This window comes from Salvelinus namaycush, chromosome 18 (assembly GCF_016432855.1).
Source record: "Salvelinus namaycush isolate Seneca chromosome 18, SaNama_1.0, whole genome shotgun sequence".
In the NCBI taxonomy this organism is placed as follows: Eukaryota; Metazoa; Chordata; class Actinopteri; order Salmoniformes; family Salmonidae; genus Salvelinus; species Salvelinus namaycush.
In genome coordinates, this window is record NC_052324.1 from 40,150,900 (window position 1) to 40,176,593 (window position 25,694).

The following is a 25,694-nucleotide window of genomic DNA, read 5'->3' on the forward strand; positions in this document are numbered from 1 at the left end:
TCATGGGGTTGGTCCTAGCCAGCTGAATCATGGGGTTTGGTCCTAGCCAGCTGAATCATGGGGTTGGTCCTAGCCAGCTGAATCATGGGGTTGGTCCTAGCCAGCTGAATCATGGGTTTGGTCCTAGCCAGCTGAATCATGGGGTTGGTCCTAGCCAGCTGAATCATGGGGTTGGTCCTAGCCAGCTGAATCATGGGGTTTGGTCCTAGCCAGCTGAATCATGGGTTTGGTCCTAGCCAGCTGAATCATGGGGTTTGGTCCTAGCCAGCTGAATCATGGGGTTTGGTCCTAGCCAGCTGAATCATGGGGTTGGTCCTAGCCAGCTGAATCATGGGGTTGGTCCTAGCCAGCTGAATCATGGGGTTGGTCCTAGCCAGCTGAATCATGGGGTTTGGTCCTAGCCAGCTGAATCATGGGGTTGGTCCTAGCCAGCTGAATCATGGGGTTGGTCCTAGCCAGCTGAATCATGGGGTTGGTCCTAGCCAGCTGAATCATGGGGTTGGTCCTAGCCAGCTGAATCATGGGGTTTGGTCCTAGCCAGCTGAATCATGGGGTTGGTCCTAGCCAGCTGAATCATGGGGTTTGGTCCTAGCCAGCTGAATCATGGGGTTGGTCCTAGCCAGCTGAATCATGGGGTTGGTCCTAGCCAGCTGAATCATGGGGTTAGTCCTAGCCAGCTGAATCATGAGGTTGGTCCTTTTACTGCTAACCTACAAAGCGCCACATGGGCTTCCTCCTACCTTGGTCCTGCTGTACATTCCAACACGTGCGCTACGGTCACAAGACGCAGGCTTCCTTACTGTCCATAGAATTTCTAAGCAAACAGCTGGAGGCAGGGCTTTCTCCCATAGAGCTCCATTTTTATGGAATGGTCTGCCTCTCCATGTGAGAGACACAGACTTGGTCTCGACCTTCAAGTCTTTATTGAAGACTCATCTCTTCAGTAGGTCCTATGATTGAGTGTAGTCTGGCCCAGGGGTGTGAAGGTGAACGGAAAGGCACTGGAGCAACGAACCAACCTTGCTGTCTCTGCCTGCCGGTTCCCCTCTCTCCACTGGGATTCTCTGCCTCTAACCTTATTACAGGGGCTGAGTCACTGGCTTACTGGTGCTCTTCCATGCCGTCCCTAGGAGGGGTGCGTCACTTGAGTGGGTTGAGTCACTGACGTGGTCTTCATGTCCGGGTTGGTCGCCCCACTTGGGTTTGTGCGCCTGGGGGAGATCTTCGTGGGCTATACTCTGCCTTGTCTCAGGGTAGTAAATTGGCGGTTTGAATATATCCCTCTAGTGGTGTGGGGGCTGTGCTTTGGCAAAGTGGGTGGGTTTATATCCTGTCTGGTTGGTCTCCCGACCCCTCCTGTCTCAGCCTCCAGTATTTATGCTGCAATAGTTTGTGTCGGGGGGCTAGGGTCAGTCTGTCAATCTGGAGTATTTCTCCTGTCTTATCCAGTGTCCTGTGTGAATTTAAGTATGCTCCCTTTAATTCTCTCTCCCTCTCCCCCCCTCCCGGAGGACCTGAGCCCTAGGACCATGCCTCAGGACTACTTGGCCTGATGGCTCCTTGCTGTCCCCAGTCCACCTGGTCGTGCTGCTGCTCCAGTTTCAACTGTTCTGCCTGCGGCTATGGAACCCTGACCTGTTCACCGGACGTGCTACCTGTCCCAGACCTGCTGTTTTTCAACTCTCTCTCTACCGCACCTGCTGTCTCTAACTCTGAATCCTCGTCTATGAAAAGCCAACTGACATTTACTCCTGAGGTGCTGACCTGTTTTACCCTCTACAACCACTGTGATTATTGTGGTAGAGTGTAATAATGTGTTATATTGTAGATATGTTGTGGTAGAGTGTAATAACGTGTTGTATTGTAGATATGTGTTGTGTGATGTGCTGTTATATTTTGTAATGAATATTTTTTGGACCCTAGTAGCAGCTGCCAAGGCATCCGTAATAAATACAAATATGAAAGTTGGTTTGGTGTGTCTAGCTTGAACGGTTCAAGAGTTACAATTATTGTTGTTGGGTATTATATACAGTTGAAAGAGGAAGTTTACATACACTTAGGTTGGAGTCATTTAAAACACGTTTTTCAACCACTCCACAAATTTCTTGTTAACAAACTATAGTTTTGGCAAGTCGGTTAGGACATCTACTTTGTGCATGACACAAGTCATTTTTTCAACAATTGTTTACAAACAGTCTATTTCACTTACAATTCACTATCACAATTCCAGTGGGTCAGAAGTTTACATACACTAAGATGACTGTGCTTTTAAACGGCTTGGAAAATTCCAGAAAATTATGTCAAGGCTTTAGAAGCTTCTGATAGGCTAATTGACATAATTTGAGTCAATTGGAGGTGTACCTGTGGATGTATTTTAGGGCATACCTTCAAACTCAGTGCCTCTTTGCTTGATATCATTGGAAAATCAAAAGAAATCAGCCAAGACCTCAGAAAAAAAATTGTAGACCTCCACAAGTCTGGTTCATCCTTGGGAGCAATTTCTAAACGCCTGAAGGTACCACGTTCATCTGTACAAACAATAGTACGCAAGTATAAACATCATGGGACCACGCAGCCATCATACCGCTCAGGAAGGAGACGCTTTCTGTCTCCTGGAGATGTACTTTCGTGCAAAAAGTGCAAATCAATCCCAGAACAACAGCAAAGGACCTTGTGAAGTTGCTGGAGGAAACGGGTACAAAAGTATTTATATCCACAGTAAAACGAGTCCGATATTGACATAACCTGAAAGGCCGCTCAGCAAGGAAGAAGCCACTGCTCCAAAACCGCCATAAAAAAAGCCAGACTACGGTTTGCAACTGCACATTGGGACAAAGATTGTACTTTTTGGAGAAATGTCCTCCTGTCTGATGAAATAAAAATATAATTGTTTGGCCATAATGACCATAATTATGTTTGGAGAAAAAAGGGGGAGGCTTGCAAGCCGAAGAACACCATCCCAACCGTGAAGCACAGGGGTGGCAGCATCATGTTGTGGGGGTGCTTTGCTGCAGGAGGGACTGGTGCACTTCACAAAATAGATGGTATCATGAGGAATAGAAAAATGATGTGGATATATTGAAGCAACATGTCAAGACATTGTTCAGGAAGTTAAAGCTTGGTCGCAAATGGGTCTTCCAAATGGACAAGCATACTTCCAAAGTTGTGGCAAAATGGCTTAAGGACAACAAAGTCAAGGTATTGGAGTGGCCATCACAAAGCCCTGACCTCAATCCTGTGGAAAGTTTTTGGGCAGAACAGAAAAAGCATGTGCGAGCAAGGAGGCCTACAAACCTGACTCAGTTACACCAGCTCTGTCAGGAGGAATGGGCCAACACCGGTGTCCTCGGAGCGGCCATTATCAGTTGTATTAACATTCTGCTGAGGTTCCACCGGTGTCCTCGGAGCGGCCATTATCTGTTGTATTAACATTCTGCCGAGGTTCCACCGGTGTCCTCGGAGCGGCCATTATCTGTTGTATTAACATTCTGCCGAGGTTCCACCGGTGTCCTCGGAGCGGCCATTATCTGTTGTATTAACATTCTGCCGAGGTTCCACCGGTGTCCTCGGAGCGGCCATTATCTGTTGTATTAACATTCTGCCGAGGTTCCACCGGTGTCCTCGGAGCGGCCATTATCTGTTCTATTAACATTCTGCCGAGGTTCCACTGGTGTCCTCGGAGCGGCCATTATCTGTTCTATTAACATTCTGCCGAGGTTCCACTGGTGTCCTCGGAGCGGCCATTATCTGTTCTATTAACATTCTGCCGAGGTTCCACTGGTGTCCTCGGAGCGGCCATTATCTGTTGTATTAACATTCTGCTGAGGTTGCACTGGTGTCCTCGGAGCGGCCATTATCTGTTGTATTAACATTCTGCCGTGGTTCCACTGGTGTCCTGTTCTGTTGTATCTGGAGCATTTTGAGCACCAGTTTTGTTATTCTGAACAGCCTCAACATAGGATACATTGTTTGTCATTTGTTTTATACCTCTGCGTTCCCATGGCTTTCTGTTGTACTTCACATCCTCCACATGCTGCACTATGTTCTCCGTCACAGTTACAACATTTACCTTTAGCATACATTTCTCGTTGATTCCCCACCACACTTTGCACATCTCATTTTTACCTTTGGACACATGAGCAACATGCCTCATCCGTTGGCACGGAAGTGGAGGCGGCACATACTCTCTAACAGGATAACTGAGTGATCCTAACTGCACCCCATTCGGCAGATTCCCTTCAAATTGTAACAGGACAGTTGTAGTCTTTCTGCTTTTCCTCCTTTCAGAGAAGCCTTAACTTCTTCCATTGTAATTTCCACTGGCATCCTCTCCGTTTAGACATAGCCCGGGGAATGTGACAATTCACCCCCCCCCCCCCCCCCCCCCCCCCCATTGAGTGTTCAATTTCAAAAACTTTCTTATGCTGGATTTTACTATTTGCAAAGATCAGGACCTTCCCGTTGTCAGGACCTTCCTAATTGTTTTGTTTTTTAATGGAAAGGGTTGAAGTACTTTCTTGCTGGCTCTGGGAACACTACCATAACTTTATAACCTTCTACTCTGACCAGTGTGTCTAGGGTAGTCTTTTTAAAAGTATACTCTCAGTACTACTCGTTGTTTCCCCAGCAGTATTCATCCCTCATTGTGATTTATCTTAGTCCTGATCCGCCTATTTTACAACAGGTGTAAATAGCTGATCATCACTGGTTTCGTCATCGTTATCGTTATCAATTGTCCGAATGCTGCCATCTGAATTGTCCGCCATGCCGACCCCGTCACAGTACAGTTGTGCAACAAACAAAACAGCTTGTTCCCACTTTTCGACCACCACCGACTACTACTGGGCTTCGTAGTCGTCGTCTTCTTCTTCTTTAGGATTTGTTTTGGTGGATCACATCCAACTTTTAGGTGCATACACCGCCACCTACTGTACTGGTGTGTGAGGCCATTCACGGCCTAACTACATTACATTCTGGATACGGTAATACAAACTGAGAAAAGGGAAAAGGAACATTTCCTTGTCAACTATTAGCCCTCTAAAAAAAACACACCACCTTGTCCACTATTTAACCCTGTCTAATTCTACTCCAGACCGACGGTCTGAGAGGACAGGACACTACCACTCAACACCTCTGCAACTGTTCTGCAATAAATCCCCGGAATCACAAGTACTTCTCTGCCGCTTCCATCACAACCTCTATTTTCTTTCAATTCCAATCCATTTCGGCAGTATAATTGACAACCATGGCTATAAATGCTAAAAAGCCCACCTTACTGAAGCACACATTCTTCCTATCACTCTCTCTGGTCTCTGCCTACTCACAGGGATCCTCTCACAATCCCTCACCCTGTATCCATCTTCCTCTATCACTCTCTCTGGTCTCTGCCTACTCACAGGAATCCTCTCACGATCCCTCACCCTGTATCCATCTTCCTCTATCACTCTCTCTGGTCTCTGCCTACTCACAGGGATCCTCTCATGATCCATCTTCCTCTATCACTCTCTCTGGTCTCTGCCTACTCACAGGGATCCTCTCATGATCTCTCACCCTGCATCCATCTTCCTCTATCACTCTCTCTGGTCTCTGCCAACTCACAGGGATCCTCTCACAATCCATCACCCGGTATCCATCTTCCTCTATCACTTCTTTGCTTCAGCATGCAACACTTTCTGTACTTTCTTCTTATTTTTTGAGTTTTATGGTGAACTACACTTAAAAGGTGTATTGTCGCCAGATGGAACTGGACGGGGGGGTAAAACATTTACAAAAGAAAAGTAAACTCCCATACAGGGAATGTTAAATTACCCTGAATCTGTATTTCTGATCAATTTGATGTTATTTTAATAGACAAAAAAAAGTTGCTTTTCTTTCAAAAACAAGGACATTTCTAATTGACCCCAAACCCATTCAAAAGTTTGGGGTCACTTAGAAATGTCCTTGTTTTTGAAAGAAAAGCACTTTTTTTTTTTCCCATTAAAATAACATCAAATTGATCAGATATACAGTGTACATCGGATGCTGAACCAGAATTCAAATGATGATCAGGATAATAAATACTATCATGGTGTTCCTTGTTGTCCAATGGAATGCGAGGAGTTTGATAGCCAATGGACAAGAATGTAAGAAGTTTACACATGATTTAGATGTTTTACCGGACGTGGCGTGTATACAAGAAACATGGTTTAAACCTCAGATGGATTATATTATACCTGGGTTTATCTCTGTGAGAAGTGATAGAAGGGAGTGTTCGGGGTGATGGGGTGTGCTATATTTATCAAAGAAGGTGTAGCACATAGAGAGATTCATGATTTCAAAGAACATGAATGTGTGGCAGTGGAGATTTGTAGAGAAGGGGGGGAGGGGGGGGGGTGTAATATCACATTGTTTGATTACTATAGTCCTTGTAAGCCCATCTCTGTATCTGAATTAGACATAGTTCCAAGATCCTGTTCAGGTGATAAGGAGATATGGTGTGGACCGAGAGACTGAAAAACAGCTTCTATCTCATGGCCATTAAGACTGTTAAACAGCCATCACTAACATTGAGTGGCTGCTGCCAACATTCTGACTCAACTCTCTAGCCACTTTAATAATGGAAGTATTGATGTAATAAATGTATCACTAGCCACTTTAAACAATGCCACTTTATAATGTTTACATAGCCTACATTACTCATCTCATATGTATATACTGTACTCTATACCATCTACTGCATCTTGCCTATGCCGTTTGGCCATCACTCATTCATATATTTTCATTCCTTTACACTTGTGTGTATAAGGTAGTTGTGAAATTGTTAGGTTAGATTACTTGTTAGATATTACTGCATGGACGGAACTAGAAGCACAAGCATTTCGCTACACTCAAATTAACATCTGCTAACCGCGTGTATGTGACAAATAAAATTTGATTTGATTTGACATATCAATGCGCATAACAGCCTGTGGGGCAGCAATACCACAGATGCCAATGGTTTAGTGGCTGAAGACTTTATGGAGCGGAGGGGACTAGTTTGTATAAATGATGGTTGGGGGACACGGGTAAATGTGACTAGAGGTACATCGTCATGTTTAGATCTTACATTGCTGTCCTCCTCTGTTGCCGGTCTATGTGAGTGGGATGTGAAAATATAATCCACGATAGGTAGTGATTATTTCCCATTCATGTACCAACGTACAGTACCAGTCAAAAGTTTGGACACAGCTGCTCATTCCAGTAAAAAAATGTTTTTTTACTATTTTCTACATTGTAGAATAATAGCGAAGACATCAAAACTATGAAATAACACATATGGAATCATGTAGTAACCAAAAAAGTGTTAAACAAATCAGAATAGATTTTAGATTCTTCAAAGTAGCCACCTTTTGCCTTGATGACAGCTTTGCACACTCTTGGCATTCTCTCAACCAGCTTCACCTGGAATGCTGAGGTGACCAGAGCTTTGGCAATGAAGTAAGTGATGTCAATAGTATATTTTGATATTGAAAAAGCATGTGATACAATGTGGCAAGAAGGTCTACTGATTAAATTGAATGGAATGGGTATTAGTGGGAGAATGTATAAATGGATTATGGATTTCTTGTTTGACCAAACCTTCCAGGTAAGTGTGGGATTGGAGTTATCAAGAGAATATGAGGTGGAAAATGGAACTCCACAGGGTAGTGCTATTAGTCCCATCTTATTCACGTTGATGAGTGATGATATCTTTGGGGATATCGGACATGGTATAGGGGCGGAGTTATATGCCGATGATGGTGCCATTTGGAAAAGGGGAAGGAATATTCCTTATTTACTAGAGAAATCGCAAGGTGATGTTGTAGCAGTAGAGGAATGATCCTTATAATGGGGTTTCAAGTTATCTTTAGTTAAATATTGCCATATGTTGTTCACGAACAAAAAGACTAAGGAAGATGTCAGTGTTCAATTAAATGAAGAACGACTGGAAAGGGTAACAGAATTGTAAGTATTTGGGGCCTATGGTTTGATGAAAAGCTGGGGACATATTTACATTTATTGAGACTGAATGTAAGAAAGTATTACATCTTATGAGGACAATATTTGGTCATGATTGAGTGGGGGGGGGTGGGGGGGGGGCAGATAGGCAATCTTTACTGAATATTTTATCGTACTTTGATGAGATCGTCCATAGATTATAAGTGCTTTGTAAATGGTTCTGCAGCTTTTACATCGTTGTTGCGCCTTGATAGGATGCAAGCAAGGTCACTCAGGATGTGCGATGACGCATTTAAAACTACACCGGTAGAGGATTTATAAGTGTATACTGGGGAAATGCCCCTATCCCTTAGATGAGTTAAGCTAGCCCTGGCATACTGTGAAAGACTGAAGGGTAGTACGGTAGATCATCTTACACTGACAGTACTGGAAGACTGTTGGGAATATAAACGATATCAAAAGAAGTGTTTTGGGCGAGAGTTTGGATGAAAGGTTGATGAATATGTACTCAGAGATATTGTTATTGGGCCATCTGTGGCAATAGGAAATGTGCCACTGTGGTTTTATACAAGACCACATGTTGGTCATAGCCTGACAGAAGAAAACAAACAGTGGTGTGAAGAAGATCATGTAGAAACAATAGTGGATCAATATATTAGTAATCAGTTGTATTCTTGTCTTGCAGTGTATACAGACTGTTCAAAGGATCCCATGAATGGGAAGACAGGAGCAAGGTGTGTTTATTCCTGAGTTTGATGTTAATCTATGCATAAGAGTGACTAATGATTTATCTGCATATTCAACAGAAATGGTTGTGATAATTGTTGGATTGCAATGGATAGAGGAGGAGCAACCACGAAGAGTAGTAATATGTTCAGACTCTGCATCAGTTTTGTGTAGTTTAAGATCTGGAAAATCAGAGGAGTGAGGATTTATGGGTAGAAATAATGATGCTGTTCTTGGGGTTACAAAGACATGGTATTGAAACTCAGTTATGTTGGATTCCAGCTCATACAGGAGCTAATAGACATTATATAGTAGATATAATAGCAAAAAGAGCAGTGAAAAATTATATTATGGATATACACGTGGAGTTGGGTAGATGGGAAATTAAAACATTGATTCGGTAAAAATGGGTTAGATTGCTGGCAGAGACGATGGGAAGAAAGTACTGTAGTAAGGGCAGATATTTTTTATAGTACAAGGAAATCTGTACAGGAGATAATGTCATATAATGGGAACTGAAGGGAGGAGGTTATGTTGTGTATGATAAGGTTAGTGCATACGGGATTGAATTCATCTTTGAAATTGATAGGGAAACATGGTACTGGAATGTGTAATGGATGTATGGTAGAGGAAACGGTTGAACATTATTATCTTGTGAAATGTATGGTGTAAAAAGGGAGAGGTTGTTTGACAGGGTCAGAGAGGTTGGATGGGAATTATTTGATTTGAAATTCAGGGTTAGTTTATAGGGGCGGCAGGTAGCCTAGTGGTTAGAGCATTGGGTCAGTAACCAAAAGGTTGCTAGATCGAATCATCCTGCCCCTGAACTAGGCAGTTCAGTTCAATAAGAATTTGTTCTTAACTGACTGGCCTGGTTAAATAAAATAAAAAATACAATATAGTGGTATAGATAGGTCGCGACCGGTCCAATACTCCAGAACAGTAGGTGGCGATGTATACGTTTGTTGGTTGCAATTCGCCAATAAAACTTAAAGAAGAAGCCCAGCAGCAGCAGCTCTATATTTTTTTTTACCTTCCCGGACTCCGTACATATTAGCTGTTGACAGAATCATGGCGTCCTCAATGTCACTTCTAGGTTTGGGACGGGGTTCCCTGCTAAATACAGCCACTAAAGTATTCCTGAATCCTGTCAGGTAATTATGTTTTTATTTTGTTAGTCATATTTCTATCGCACAACGAGGTTCTAACCTCCTATCCGTCATAACATGCCATTGTTAGCTAGTTTATGCATGTGTCATTGGTTTACTTTTGCTAGCTAGCTATTTAGCTCAGCACAAACAACAACACAAGTTACGTTTCATGATGTGTTCTTGGGATATTTACAGTGATGAGTATGGATGGATGTATTGGTTTTGTGAAAGGCAGTGTAAGTAAGGCATAGCTAGTTAGGAGTTAATAGCTAGTGTTAACGTTAGCTAGCTGCGTGTGTCCTTTAAATGTGTTAACTAGCTAGTTAGCAGCAAAGACAGTACAGTATGAAGATGGGTAGAAATTGCTTCACCTATAAAAAATCAGCGATCATGTTTGTATGCGATGTCATGTCGTCGTTGGCTAGCTAAATTCATACGCAGAATAAGGTAATCTGGTCTAACGGTCGGCTCGCACCGAACTACGCCTGTGCAGGCCGTCAAATCAATGTCACTCGTTAGATAGAAATGCAGCGTTCAAAACAACTGAACTCGGAAATGTCCAACTTCTTACTTCAGTGGGTTCAAGACAACTGGGAACTCAAAATATAAACGAGCTCCGACTGGGAAAAATTGCTTTGAATGGTCATCCAACTCGGGAACTCTGGCATCTTTATATAGCTCCTACTTTCTGACCGGAAGTCATTATTTTACCTCTTATTGTTCCGACTTCCCAGTTGTCTTGAAAGCACCAAAATTAGTTTGACGAAAATGAAAACGTGTCACTTTCACAAGAGCTGCGTTCGAATACCCATAATGACATACTGTATGCTACGTACTTTATACTATTAGTTAATTTTAGTATACTGTAAATGAACGGTATTCTTTCAGTTGAGTGTCCTAAGCACTTCGCCTGTCTACTGGAAGTTGATGCTGTTGCTATGCAACCGCTTGTTAGCATAGCAAATTAATAGCTAGACATTTTATGACTTTGTGTGTTTGTCAATTCAATCTGGAGTGACAGAGTGCGCTCTGGGTGTTCATAAATTGTCAGATCGTCCGTTGGTAAATTCAGAGAGCGTTTCGCTATCGCCGTTCTGACCTCACAACGACAGTCAAGCACCCAAGCTAACTTGCTAGCTACTTCCAGACACAAATGAGAGAACACCTCACTCTGACCATTTTACTCGCCCTAGCCGAGCTGACTAGGCTGTTTACATGTTATCCAGAGCGTTGGTGACGAGGCTTGCACATTTTGGGGAATATTCAGAGGTGAAAACTTTCCGTTGGAATTAACGGGAATATATGGGAATTAATATGAATACCATTTAAATGGATATATTTTTTTACATTGGATATATTTACCATATCATATGGAGACAAACATAAACCTTTTACCTTATCATAAGTAGACATAATTGCAAATGATTAAATCCTTCCAATATAAATTTTAAAACAATTATTACAAATTGAACTTTAATTGAGTTGACTCTACACATGGGATGATTTCACTGAACAACAAAAGGGAATATTGAGTGATACCCAATGATCCATCGCATCTCCCAAAAACCTTTTCAACATCTGTAAAATGATGGTTTAGAAACTAAAGCTTTGGTTGTCTTACTCTCAGGATTCCATGTCTTCTCCCTGGACACCTCAATGTCCACCTCTTGAACATCAGACTCTGAGGCCTCATCTTCACTCACTTTCCAACCTTGTTGAGGATGGCTCGTTGTCAGGCTCAAAAAGCCTCAAATTTATGAGACACGGTAGCGATGACACCATAGGCCTTGTTGATCTCTGCACCAGACAGGATGCTCTTGCCAGCATGCTTGGGGTCCAACATGTACGCTGCGGCGTGTATGGGCTTCAGGCGGAAGTCTTCACACTTTTTGATGTATTTCAGAACTGCAGTTTCCTCTGCTTGGAGCAACAGTGAAGTGGTCAGGGCTGTATGGATTTATTCTCTAACATCTGCAAGCAGAGTATGAACATCAGACAGGATGGCATTGTCTCCCTCAATCCGTGCAATGGCTACTGTTATAGGTTTCAGGAGTTTCAGGCTGCTTACCACGCTCTCCCAAAATACATCATCCTGGAGGATCCTCTTGATGTTGCTGTCCATATCGGCAGACTGTGATATGGCCATTTCTTGGAGACTCCTTCCCCTCCAGGAGACTAAACATGACAACACCACCCCAATGGGTGTTATGGGCAGCTTTAATGTGGTGCTCTTATTCTTCTCACTTTGCTTGGTGAGGTAGATTGCTGCTATAACTTGATGACCCTTCACATGCCTAACCATTTCCTTGGCTCTCTTGTAGAGTGTATCCATTGTTTTCAGTGCCATGATGTCCTTGAGGAGCAGATTCAATGCATGAGCAGCACAGCCAATGGGTATGATGTGAGGCTAGGACTCCTCCACTTTAAACCAAGCAGCCTTCATGTTCACAGCATTGTCTGTCACCAGTGCAAATACCTTCTGTGTTCCAAGGTCATTGATGACTGCCTTCAGCTCATCTGCAATGTCTGTTGTCCCTTGTGTCTGTGCTCTTGTAGAATACTGGTTGAGGGGAGGAGATGTAGTTAATTATTCCTTGCCCACGAACATTCGACCACCCATCAGAGATGATTGCAATACAGTCTGCTTTCTCTATGATTTGTGGACCTTCACTTGAGCTCTGTTGAACTCTGCATCCAGCAAATTAGTAGACAAAGCATGTCTGGTTGGAGGGGTGTATGCTGGGCAAAGAACATTCAGAAATCTCTTCCAATACACATTGCCTGTGAGCATGAGGTGAACAAGTTGCATACACAGCTCGAGCAAGACATTGATCAGAATTTCTCTGACTATGTTCCTCCATTGAGTCAAAAAAACTTCTGATTCCAGGAGGACCATGAGCTGTTGCTATCGATAAGATGTCTGATTCATCATTTTCACCTTAAATAGACTTTTGTCAGAGGTTGCTTGTTGTGAGCGCTGAGGGAACTTTATGCACTTGGCCAGATGATTCCGCATCTTTGTGTTGCGTTCTTCACATATGATTTGCCACAGTATTTGCAAATGTACACAGCTTTTCCTTCTACATTTGCTGCAGTGAAATGTCTCCACACATCATAGTGCCCGTGGCATTTTCCTGTAAAGATGAGAAAAAAGAGTAAAAAAAACGAAATACAATTCCATGTACAGATAAATAGTTAAGCAGTTAGATTAAACAACTCCTTTGAAAAATACAGTTGAAGTTTACATACACTTAGGTTGGAGTCATTAAAACTCGTTTTTCAACCACTCCACAAATTTCTTGTTAACCAACTATAGTTTTGGCAAGTCGGTTAGGACATCTACTTTGTGCATGACAAGTACTTTTTCCAACAATTGTTTACAGACAGATTATTTCACTTATGACTCACTGTATCACAATTCCAGTGGGTCAGAAGTTTACATACACTAAGTTGACTGTGCTTTTAAACAGCTTGGAAGATTCCAGAAAATGATGTCAAGGCTTCTAATAGGCTAATTGACATCATTTGAGTCAATTGGAGGTGTACCTGTGGATGTATTTCAAGGCCTACCTTCAAACGCAGTGCCTCTTAGCTTGACATCATGAGGAAATCAGCCAAGACCTCTTTTTTTTCCTTTTTTTTCTTAGACCTACACAAATCAGGTTTATCCATGGGAGCAATTTTCAAACACCTGAAGGTACCACATTCATCTGTACAAACAATAGTACACACGTATAAACACCATGGGACCACGCAGCTGTCATACCGCTCAGGAAGGTGACTGGTTCTGTCTCCTAGAGATGAACGTACTTTGCTGTGAAAAGTGCAAATCAATCCCAGAACAACAGCATAGGATCTTGTGAAGATGCTGGAGGAAACAGGTACAAAAGTATCAATATCCACAGGAAAACGAGTCCTATATCAACATAACCTGAAAGGCCGCTCAGCAAGGAAGAAGCCACTGCTCCAAAACCGCCATAAAAAAGCCAGACTACGGTTTGCAACTGCACATAGGGACAAAGATTGTACTTTTTGGAGAAATGTCCTCTGTTTGGCCATAACAACCATCGTTATGTTTGGAGGAAAAAGGGGGAGGCTTGCAAGCTGAAGAACACCATCCCAACTGTGATTCATGGGGGTGGCAGCATCATGTTGTGCTTTGCTACTGGAGGGACTGGTGCACTTCACAAAATAGATGGCATGAGGGATTAAAATTGTGGATATATTGAAGCAACATCCTCAAGACATCAATCAGGAAGTTAAACCTTGGTCGCAAATGGGTCTTGCAAGTGGACAATGACCCCAAGCATACTTCCAAAGTTGCGGCAAAATGGCTTAAGGACAACAAATTCAAGGTATTGGAGTGGCCATCACAAAGCCCTGACCTATAGAAAATGTGTGGACACAACTGAAAAAGCGTGTGCAAGCAAGGAGGCCTACAAACCTGATTCATTTATACCAGCTCTGTCAGGAGGAATGGGCCAAAATTCACTCAACTTATTGTGGGAAGGTTGCGGAAGGCTACCCGAAACATTTGCCCCAAGTTAAACAATTTAAAGGCAATGTTACCAAATCCCAATTGAGTGTATGTAAACATCTGACCCACTGGGATTGTGATGAAAGAAATAAAAGCTGAAATAAATCATTCTCTCTACTATTATTATGACATTTCACATTCTTAAAATAAAGTGGTGATCCTAACTGACCTAAGACATGGAATTTTTACTAGGATTAAATGTCAGGAATTGTGAAACTGAGTTTAAATGTATAAGGTGTATGTAGGTGTGGGTAAGGTGTATGTAAATTTACGACTTCAACTGTAAATGTTTTAAAATGAAACGTGTATGGAAACAGGTGAATTAACACCCCTCAGTTAGCAGGCTCAAGCAAGCTAAAACCCACATGATAGCAAAAACTAACTAGCAGAAATTGTTAACAAATTAGAAATGATTTAAAAACAATTTGCTGTAGGCCACTATTTACTAGTTAACACAAAATAATGTATGTCATATAAAATATCTTCACCCCACCCATTATTGTAATCAAAACTTACCAGAAAGCATGTAGCCCTTGGCTCAGACAGTGTAGTAGTGTGGGCTCAATAGCATCTCATTAGTGTGCAAGATCTTGAGAATCAGCTGCACATGTGATGGAAGAGTGCACTGCACATGTGATGGAAGAGTGCACTGCACATGTGATGGAAGAGTGCACTGCACATGTGATGGAAGAGTGCACTGCACATGTGATGGAAGAGTGCACTGCACATGTGATGGAAGAGTGCACTGCACATGTGATGGAAGAGTGCACTGCACATGTGATGGAAGAGTGCACTGCACATGTGATGGAAGAGTGCACTGCACATGTGATGGAAGAGTGCACTGCACATGTGATGGAAGAGTGCACTGCACATGTGATGGAAGAGTGCACTGCACATGTGATGGAAGAGTGCACTGCACATGTGATGGAAGAACGCACTGTGCTTGCAGAGGGTTGCAATTCCATGGAATTGGATAGTTTAACCAAAATATGCCACAAGATCTAGAATTGCCTTATGTGTATCCCACACCAAAAGGTTCACTTTAATAAGCAAACTTTTTTTAATGAATTTTAGCGAAATCCCCCAAATTCCAGGGCTTAACTTCCCATGGAAATTTTCAGAAAAGATTACGTACATTTAACAGTTTCCGACCTTTTGCAACCCTATTGGTGACTTTGGCAACAATTTAATTACGCTTTTTTTGCCGACATTTACTGACACCGGCCATATTCAATGGGTGTTGAGCGCTCGTAAATTCATTCGTTATTCTGCTCTCTGGCACACTCAGATGAGAGTGCTCTGAAATCGGTGTAGATAGCCAGAGCGAATTTACAAATGCATTACGACTATGTCGCTAAGCTAAGAATGACGTGAAGAATCAATTCAATACACTTTGGGTAGTTAGCATATAGTTAATATACTGGCAAGTTTGATGTATTATTAGCCAACTAACGTTTGGTAGCTAGCTAGCATACCGGTACATACTGCTCTAATGCTATGCCAGTCGTAAGGATAGCGTAGCTAACATACCGGTACATACTGCTGTAATGCTATGCCAGTCGTAAGGATAGCGTAGCTAACATACCGGTACATACTCCTGTAATGCTATGCCAGTCGTAAGGATAGCGTAGCTAACATATCGGTACATACTGCTGTAATGCTATGCCAGTCGTAAGGATAGCGTAGCTAACATACCGGTACATACTGCTGTAATGCTATGCCAGTCGTAAGGATAGAGTAGCTAACATACCGGTACATACTGCTGTAATGCTATGCCAGTCGTAAGGATAGTGTAGCTAACATACCGGTACATACTGCTGTAATGCTATGCCAGTCGTAAGGATAGTGTAGCTAACATACCGGTACATACTGCTGTAATGCTATGCCAGTCGTAAGGATAGCGTAGCTAACAAATTGTCAGCCAACATAACATGTAACTTATCTGAAAAGTCATTACATTATTACATTGCTCAACATTTTATTAACATTTGTCATAATCAGTTAAAGCAATGAATTTGTATCAGACTTCGGCTGCATATTTTCTTCAAATTTGAAAATGTAGTGAAGCCAAGCCCATTTTTGGAAGAATTGCATTATGGTCCCTAAAAGTACGCAAATACTGTCCACTGCTTGTATACTACATATTAAATTTCTGTTGCCAATAGTATGTTAGTGTAGTTAGTATTCAAACACACCTAAGGACTTTCACGTAGTTGGATTAATAACATGTTCAACTAGTGAAGACATTGGCGGTGACTCAGCCCTCGTAATAGGGTTAGAGGCAGAGAATCCCAGTGGAGAGGAGGGAACCCGGCCAGGCAGAGACAGCAAGGACGGTTTGTTGCTCCAGTGCCTTTCCTTTCACCTTCACACCCCTGGGCCAGACTACACTCAATCATAGGACCTACTGAAGAGATGAGTCTTGAGTGAAGACTTAAAGATCAAGACCGAGTCTGCATCTCTCACATGGATAGGCAGACCATTTCATAAAAATGCAGCTCTATAAGAGAAAACTTAGAAATTCTAGGGACAGTAAGGAGGCCTGTGTCTTGTGAACGTAGCGTACGTGTAGGTATGTACGGCAGGACCAAATCAGAAAGATAGATAGGAGCAAGTCCATGTAATGCTTTGTAGACTTGCCATTACACCATAATGGGAAGCCAGTGTAGAGGCTAGCACTGGAGTAATGTGATCACATTATTTTGGAGGGGGGTTCTAGTCAAGATTCTACCGTGTTTAGCACTAACTGAAGTTTATTTTGTGCTTTATCCGGGTAGTCGACGAATAGTGCATGGCAGTAGTCTAATCTAGAAGTGACCAAAAACATGTTTGAACTTTTCTGCATCATTTTTTTTGGACAAAGTTGCATTTTTTTTTTTTTTTTTTTGCAATGTTACGTAGATGGGAAAACTACGTTTTTTTAGTCAGCCAAGTTACTGACTAGGATAATTCTTAGTGTTTTTGGTGGTGATTCAATGGGAGTTAAATCACTAGAAAAGCAGCAATGCAGACAGACCAGGGCGCCTCAGAGTAGGAGTACTGATTTAGGATCAGTTTAGCCTTTTTCTTTTATATCACAATGAATGATTCCATTGACAAAGGGGGAGCTGTTCCTAGATCAATATTACATAGCGGTCTTTCACTACAGGACCCTGGAGTTATTTTATTGAAACCTTTATTTAACTAGGCAAGTCAGTTAAGAACAAAATCTTATTTACAATGACGGCCTACCCCTCGGCCAAACCCTCCCCTAACCCGGACGATGCTGGACCAATTGTGCGGAAGCAAGGTCCTTACCTGGGAGAACAGCAGCAGTCTCTCTGTTACACTCAATGCTCAATGACCCAAACAAAAGGGTTGATTTGTTCAGCAACATATGCAGTTATGAAAGGTAGATAATGCATCTATTTTAATCTCCCTATCAGACCACTGCATGCTGTCACATGGACTTATATTAGTTGTTTATATGAAAAAAACAATTGCATTTGGTCATCCCCAAAATGTGTCTGTAGAACGTGGATAGGTGACAACCGTGTGGCAGGTTTGTTGATGTGCTGCTCTGGAGTTCCATAACCCAGCAGACTCACCTGGGGACAGAGGGATGGACACATGTTAGATTTCATAAGTCTTGAACTTATTACAGGGAGGAGAGAGCATGAGATGGAGTGAGTACAGTGAATCCTGTCAACCCTTGACCCTGGATAATATGCTGGCATCACACAAGCAGACTGCCATAGTGCAGGAGGTTTTACGCGGTGCAGGAGGTTTTACGCGGTGCAGGAGGTTTTACGCGGTGCAGGAGGTTTTACGCGGTGCAGGAGGTTTTACGCGGTGCAGGAGGTTTTACGCGGTGCAGGAGGTTTTACGCGGTGCAGGAGGTTTTACGCGGTGCAGGAGGTTTTACGCGGTGCAGGAGGTTTTACGCGGTGCAGGAGGTTTTACGCGGTGCAGGAGGTTTACACAGGTTTACGCAGTGCAGGAGGTTTACGCAGTGAAGGAGGTTTACTATTATGAATGGAGCTTACGTCTCTGTGCTCTGGAGAGATCGCAGGTAGTGGGTCAGAAGGCTCTAGAGGTCTCTTTCTCTGTAGTACCTGGGGAGAGATGGATAGAGGTAATGGGTGTGCTTGAAAGAGAGCTCTCACCCCTGACCTCCCACTGGCTCAGGGCCTCCTGGCTAACCCTCTAATCGGTCTCCACTGGCTCAGGGCCTCCTGCCTAACCCTCTAATTGGTCTCCACTGGCCCAGGGCCTCCCGACTAACCCTCTAATCGGTCTCCACTGGCTCAGGGCCTCCCGACTAACCCTCTAATCGGTCTCCACTGGCTCAGGGCCTCCCGACTAACCCTCTAATTGGTCTCCACTGGCTCAGGGCCTCCCGACTACCCCTCTAATCGGTCTCCACTGGCCCTGGGCCTCCCGACTGACCCTCTAATTGGTCTCTCTGACAGGAATTTACTCCAGGAGTAGAATGTTGTATGGGGCCTAGGGCTTCTCCACTCCTTATGAGTGTAGTATTAACTCTTGAAACTGTATATTTATTTATTTAACTAGGCAGGTCAGATGACGACAAATTCTTATGACCGCCAAACCCAGACGACACTGGGCCGCCCTAAAGGACTCTCAATCACGTCCGGTTGTGATACAGCCTGGGTAATGCAATGTGAAGGAAACAATTATATCATGACTTACTGGCACGGAGTGGTCCATGTTCCTGCTGACCTGCTGATAGCACGGAGTGGTCCATGGTCCTGCTGACCTGCTGATAGCACGGTGGGCTTCATGTTCCTTCTGATAGCAAGCCTTGACCTGGATGCGTGATTCATGCCTGTAAATGACGTCAGAGCTGTCATCACTAGTTACCACAGCCACAAAGTCATACACCCCCCCCCCCCTTCTATATTTTCTCTACTTAGAATCTGATTTAAAAAACGTTTAGACTAACCTTATACTGAACCTTTTAAATTAAGACCAAAAACATATTTTCCCCCATGGATTTTTACGAATTGGCCAATTTTTACTTTGTGGCTGTGGTAACTAATAACCCAACAGCGCTGCTAACTTTTAATTTATTTTTTTAATATGCACAACATTTTGTGATAAAGGTTATGACAAATTACATGGCATCCATGTACATTTTATAGCTATTATTTATATGAAGGCACCACGTATAATTTCACTAACAATTACCACCTTGACTTATTCCATCATGACATAAACGACAACGTGCCCCTTATTTGACTAGTTAGCTGCTAGTTTAGCCAGCTGCAGCCTGTGAGGCCGGGCTAATGTTGCAGCCAAACTGCTTCAAATAGGGTGATTAGCCTAGGCGGCTAGCTAGCTAAATGATAACCATGTTAATTCTGGAAGTGTTAACGATTGCTTAATTCAGGATGTAGGCTTCACTTCCCGAGTTACATCTGTAGGCATTAATCGCTAACGTGAGCTAGCTAGCTAGCTAGCCAATAAGCATTGTTTCTGACGACTCACGATCCTGCTCACTTTACATCTGCCAGATATTTAGCTACTGTAGCTAGCTAGGTAATAATGCTTTATGATAATTATCTAACTTAGGCTAAAGTGTAAAATGCAGCTGCCTAGTTGGTTAGCTAGTTACCAAAGACACTCACCGTGGCTCCTTGCCATACTTCTCTGACCAACTAAACGTTACTAGTCCTTCTTGCCTACTCCCGTCTATAGGTCTTCTAGGTTTAAAACGATACGTCTGTAGTCCTGTGCTTCATTGTCAAAAGAAACCCACTAGCATACTACCGTCTGGTGCAGTCAATGGCTCAGCGTTCCAATAGTATTCACTTGATTCTACGTCAAGCCTGGACAACGTTCTATTTCAGTTTTTTTTTATATAGTGCGCCTGCAGCCCAGAAGTGTATATAATCTATGATATCTCCAATTTACAATGTTGGATAAATAAAGTGATGGATCAGATTCGCACATGTGGACTACTCATTATTGTTTGGGGGGGGGGGGGGGGGTTAAAGTGAAACATGGCCTTTTAACTTAACAACTCAGCAAAACCTTTAGCTAGATAACTTGATCGTGTTATAGTCTCACTCGTCTCCGCCATCTCCTTGGAGCGCAATGCTGTGACATCTGGATCTCTGTGCCGTCCTATTCCATCCCAGTTCCCAGGTTGTGTAGGTTGTCAACCAGCAGGTCCGACCATGTGACTTTCCTCTTGAGAGTGGTCAGTTAGAGGGGGTGTGACTCCAGAGGTGTGATCTCCATCTGCCTACTGTCATAATCAGTTTATCTGGTTATTAATGTGCATGTAAACGTACTCAAATGTTTCCCGTTTCACTCTACATATGAAAAGGGTGATTCACGTCTAGCTTTGCCATGGAAACATACCTGTAAAAACATTTTATGCTAGGCCTATTCTCTAAACTCATACATTTTTTAAATTCAAAGAACCCGTAGTGTGATTATCCATGTCTGATTGGTTATCTGTAGCCTGTATGTTGTCCCTAGATTTTGGGAGTCTTCCCTGCCGCTTCAGCTGGGCCGTATTCACTAGGAAGCAAACAGGCTGAAATGGCAAGGGACTACTAACTATTTTATTTTTTCCGTAAACAAAACGTCTTTGCTAGGGTGTGCACTAATGAATATGACCCGTTCACTAGTCTTATTTAACCAGGCTATCAGCGGGCTGGCCTTCCATGGACTAACACAGACGGGCAATCTCCCTCCCTGGCTTGCTCCAGTCCCTGGCTGGGCACTGGGGCACATTGCTGTTTTTGTGACAAGCTAATAGCCAGTAGGCCACCTTGTTGTTCATTTCTCACAGAACCGCCCCCAGTTCTTGCCCCACTGACTCAGTCGCCATGGTTTGACCAGGACTGGCTAGACTTCCTGGTTGTTTCATGACAAGCCAGCGTGTTCACTACTCCACACAGAGCCATCCCAGTCCTTCCTTTAGGCACTCGGTGGCGGTGAGCTGGGGACAGTTGGACGGCGAGCCAACATAAAGTGTGGTCTGTCGTCAACTCATCAGCAGACCTGGGTTCTGGATTATTTGACATTGTTCAGATACTTTTGCTTGGCTTGATTTGATGGTGCAATGGAACCAATTGAATAATTTGAACAGCCCAAACCCCTCTCATTTGGTATTCCTGGCAGGCTGGGGCAAATGCTGTGTTTTGAAATATGTCAAATATGGGTTGAATCCAGCAGGTCCGTCTGGTTAACAGGCAAGCAGGAGCCAGAAACTCACCAGACAGAACTAATGGGGGAGGAAAATAATTCCCCCCTCGTCTGTCTCCTTTCACTGTTTCCTTCCCTCCTTTCTTCTCCTCCGCTGAGTCCTCCAAGACAGTTAATTGTCATGGAAGTTCCTAACTTGTTTACGTAATGTTGTGCCCGGTGTGTGTGTGTGTCTCTGATTCTTTGCCATGAACACCCTGTTCTAACTTCCTGCGTTGCCATTGCAGGTCGGTGAGCCTGACAGGATGGAGGCTGGCAGAGAAAGCAGGACAAGAGACGCAACTGATCACCGTGGACGAGAAGCTGGTGAGTAATAGGCTACACACACACACACACACTTCCTGCTCAACGTATCTATCGGTCACATGACAGTATCTCGCGTGTGCCGGCGTCCAACTCTGCTCTCACGATGTCCCCCACCTCCGTGTGTCACGCCATCCACGTCTCACGACATCAGTTGAGTGTTAGCCTAGTTTCAGCTGTATGCCTCTACCCCACACATGAATGGAACCGATAAGTTGTTTTATAAATATAATTGTAAATGTCATCAAACAGATTAGAAATATCACAGCCTGTTTGAACAATCTCCTTCCCCCCCCCTGAAGGTTGTCTCTCCCAACACATTAGATCGTACAGAGCTCTCAAGTCAAAGGCTATTTTCATGTTTCTAGAAATCCAAGGTCTTCACAGTCGTCCTTCTCATCTGTTGTATAACATAAACATTGATAAGCAGCCTTAGGCGTGCTTTGAACATACTGTACCAAGGCTGGCTGTGTTTTATAAGAACATTTTATTTAGCACTGCAGGTGAAGTAATGGGGAGATAAGATGGGAGGTGGTGTAAGTGGATGGATGTTGTGTCCTTCCCAGACCCTGAGCTGGCCACCCTGGCACAGACAGACAAAAGCCTTTGGCCCGGCTCAAGGTCTGGCTACATCCAAATGGTACCTTGTTCCCTATGGCCCCTGGTCAAAGGTAGTGCATTATATAAGGAATTGGGTACCATTTAGAGAAGCAGCCCCTCTGTCTGTCTCTCCTCAGTCCTCACAGCAGGAGACACAGTGAGGAGAAAAGGGGACCAAAGAATGAATGAGGGACTCCAGCCACTTGCATTCATTCTCACGCAGAAGACGGCGCTTCAGCATTGTGGGCAACAGAGATTTTCCATTTTGGTGGAGAGAGAAGCTTAAAGGGGAGATCCGCGAATAAAAAAATGTTTTCCCCCCCAACACTGTTTCAAAAAGAAAAGCTGAGGGATGAGGCTAGAGAAATGTAACCACTCTCAAATTCATAGACTATATCAACATTATAGTTTCAACTATGTTTTGAGGCTATAGAATGTTTGTTTACGTTTAATTTGTTTACAAACATTGGAATAAAACAAGTTTATAATTTGGGTTAAGATGGGATGTGACAGTTGAACTAAGATCATGATGCATTTGTTTAAGTTATATTCTTTTTAAGAATCATTTGGTAGATTTCATTCATTTTTACAAGTCAGGAAATTGTTGTAGAAACTGCAGATTGACCATTTTAATGCTCAGTCAGACTGGCCAGAGAGAGGACAGGAGGATATAATGGGACTGGCCAATCAGACATGAAAATGTTTACATTTCAGTCATTTAGCAGATGCTCTCATGTAGAGTGACTTACAGTTAGTTCATTCGTCTTAAGATAGCTAGGTGGGACAACCACATTACAGGCATAGTAAATACACCTTTCAATAAAGTCGCTTATCAGCAAAGTCAGGACAAGAAAGGTGGGGGGGGCGGGTCAAGTGCAAGTGTTTGTTCAGGAAAGTTTTTAAATATCTATCTTTTTTGGGGGGGGGGTGTATAGGTAAAGAGGGGTATTATTTAAAAAACACTTAGAAGTAGGTTTTCAGATATTTTCAGGAAGATGGACAGGGACTCTGCTGTCCTAGTTTCAGGGGGAAGATGGTTCCACCATTGGGGTGCCAGGATAGAGAAGAGCTCTGATTGGGCTGAGCGGGAGCTGCCCAATCAGTTGAGTATCATCTCATAGCAATGATAGGAGAGACCATGTGAGGATATGAGGGAGCTGAGTGACTTGGTGTATAGAGAGAAGAGGAGAGGTCCATCCTCATAGCAGTGATAGGAGAGACCATGTAAGGATATGACAGAGCCGAGTGACTTGGTCTATAGAGAGGAGAGGTCCATCCTCATAGCAGTGATAGGAGAGACCATATGAGGATATGACAGAGCACAGTGACTTGGTGTATAGAGAGAAGAGGAGAGGTCCATCCTCATAGCAGTGATAGGAGAGACCATGTGAGGATATGACAGAGCTGAGTGACTTGGTGTATAGAGAGAAGAGGAGAGGGCCTAGAACCGAGCCCTGGGGGACACCAGTCAGACACAGATCCTCTCCACGTCACCTAGTAGGAGCGTCCTGCCAGGTAGGTTGCAATCCAAGAGTGTGCAGGGCCTGAGACGCCCAGCCCTGAGAGAGTGGAGAGGAGGATCTGATGGTTCACGGTGTCTGAAGGCAGAGGATAGATCTAGGAGGATAAGAAGAGGGGAGAGAGAGAGAGTCAGCTTTGGCAGTGCGGAGAGCCTCCGTGACACAGAGAAGAGCAGTCTTGGTTAGATCTAGGAGGATAAGAACAGAGGGGAGAGAGAGAGTCAGCTTTGGCAGTGCGGAGAGCCTCCGTGACACAGAGAAGAGCAGTCTCGGTTGAGTGATCCGTTTTTGAAACCTAACTGGGTCAAGATCGTTCTGAGAGAGAGACGGCGTGCTCCAAGTGTTTTGGAAAGAAAAGAAAGGGTCTCCAGAGATGGTCTGGAGGAGGGAATGGGGTAGCCACACCTCACTAGTCACAGGATTTCATCTGGAGAGAGAGGGAGGATTTATTGAACCTTTATGTAACTAAGTCTGGTAAGAACACGTTCTTATTTACAATGGCGGCCTACCGGGGAACACTGGGTTAACTGCCTTGTTCAGGGGCAGAACAACGTATTTTTACCTTGTCAGCTCAGGGGGGATTCGATCTAGCAACCTTTCGGTTACAGGATGAGCGACCTTTCGGTTACAGGATGAGCGACCTTTCGGTTACAGTAAAGATGAGCGACCATTCGTTTACAGTAAAGAGGTCAAGCGTATTGCCTTGAGAGTTGGAGGGGATTGGGAAACGGTGAGGTCAAGGACGGGACAGCGAGAGAGAAGTGAATTGAAAGGCAGACGTCGGGCGTTTGAAGTTGCCAAGTACGAATAGCGGTGAGCCACCGTCAGGAAATTAGCTTTTCAAGGTGTCAAGTTCATTGAGGAACTCTCTAAGGGCACCTGGTGGGCGATAGATGACAACAATGTTAAGCTTGAGTGGACAAGTGACAGTGACAGCATAGAATTCAAATGAGGAGATGGACAGGTGAGAGAGAGGGAGAAGAGAGAATCTCCAGTTAGGAGAAATGAGTAGCCCTGTGCCACCGCCGGCGACGACCAGATGCTCTCGGACTATGAGAGAAAACGTAGTCAGATGAAGAAAGAGCAGCTGGAGTAACCGTATCCTCTGGGGTGATCCATGTCTCCTTCAGGGCCAAAAAGTCTAGGGACTGAAGGTCAGCGTAGGCTGAGATGAACTCTGCGGTGTTAAACGCAGATCAGCAGTTCCCGAGCGCTGCCAGAGAGCAGGAATGCCTCATGGGTTGTGCACTCAGGGTACACTAAATTAGAAGGGTTGCAGCCAAGGGGTGGGGAGCGTCTGTGAAGCCTACGGGGACAGGAGCGAACAGGTTGCCAAAACGGCAAAAGATCAAAATGAGAATCTGTAAATAACTAGGTAAGATAATGAAGTGAGAGTGGAACCTTTCTCTCTTTCCTTCCTGCAACAACTCGGCAGAACCGTCTTTGTTTTTCCAACGAGACCGCCACTGACAACGACTGCCGCTTACAGCTACCGCTGAGAAAACACTATTTGCCAGTTGCCTAGCAGAGGTGAAGTGCACACTTCCCAGACAGCCAGGAGGCTATACTCTATACTGGGACTGGATTAGACAGACAGGAGGCTATACTCTATACTGGGACTGGATTAGACAGACAGGAGGCTATACTCTGTACTGGGACTGGTTAGTTAGACAGACAGGA

At 43.8% G+C, this 25,694-nt stretch overlaps 1 protein-coding gene across 1 annotated transcript in view; it reads left to right on the forward strand.

Moving 5' to 3' along the window:
- The first annotated feature begins 9,704 nt into the window (after positions 1-9,704).
- The window catches only part of ndufs4 (NADH:ubiquinone oxidoreductase subunit S4), a 73,072-nt gene continuing 57,082 nt past the window's right edge, over positions 9,705-25,694 (forward strand). Inside the window, exons 1-2 of the mRNA XM_039013801.1 lie at positions 9,705-9,836; positions 21,819-21,897. Of these exons, the coding sequence (XP_038869729.1) occupies positions 9,754-9,836; positions 21,819-21,897 (162 nt within the window). The 5' untranslated portion in view covers positions 9,705-9,753. The remainder of the gene's footprint in view (positions 9,837-21,818; positions 21,898-25,694) is intronic.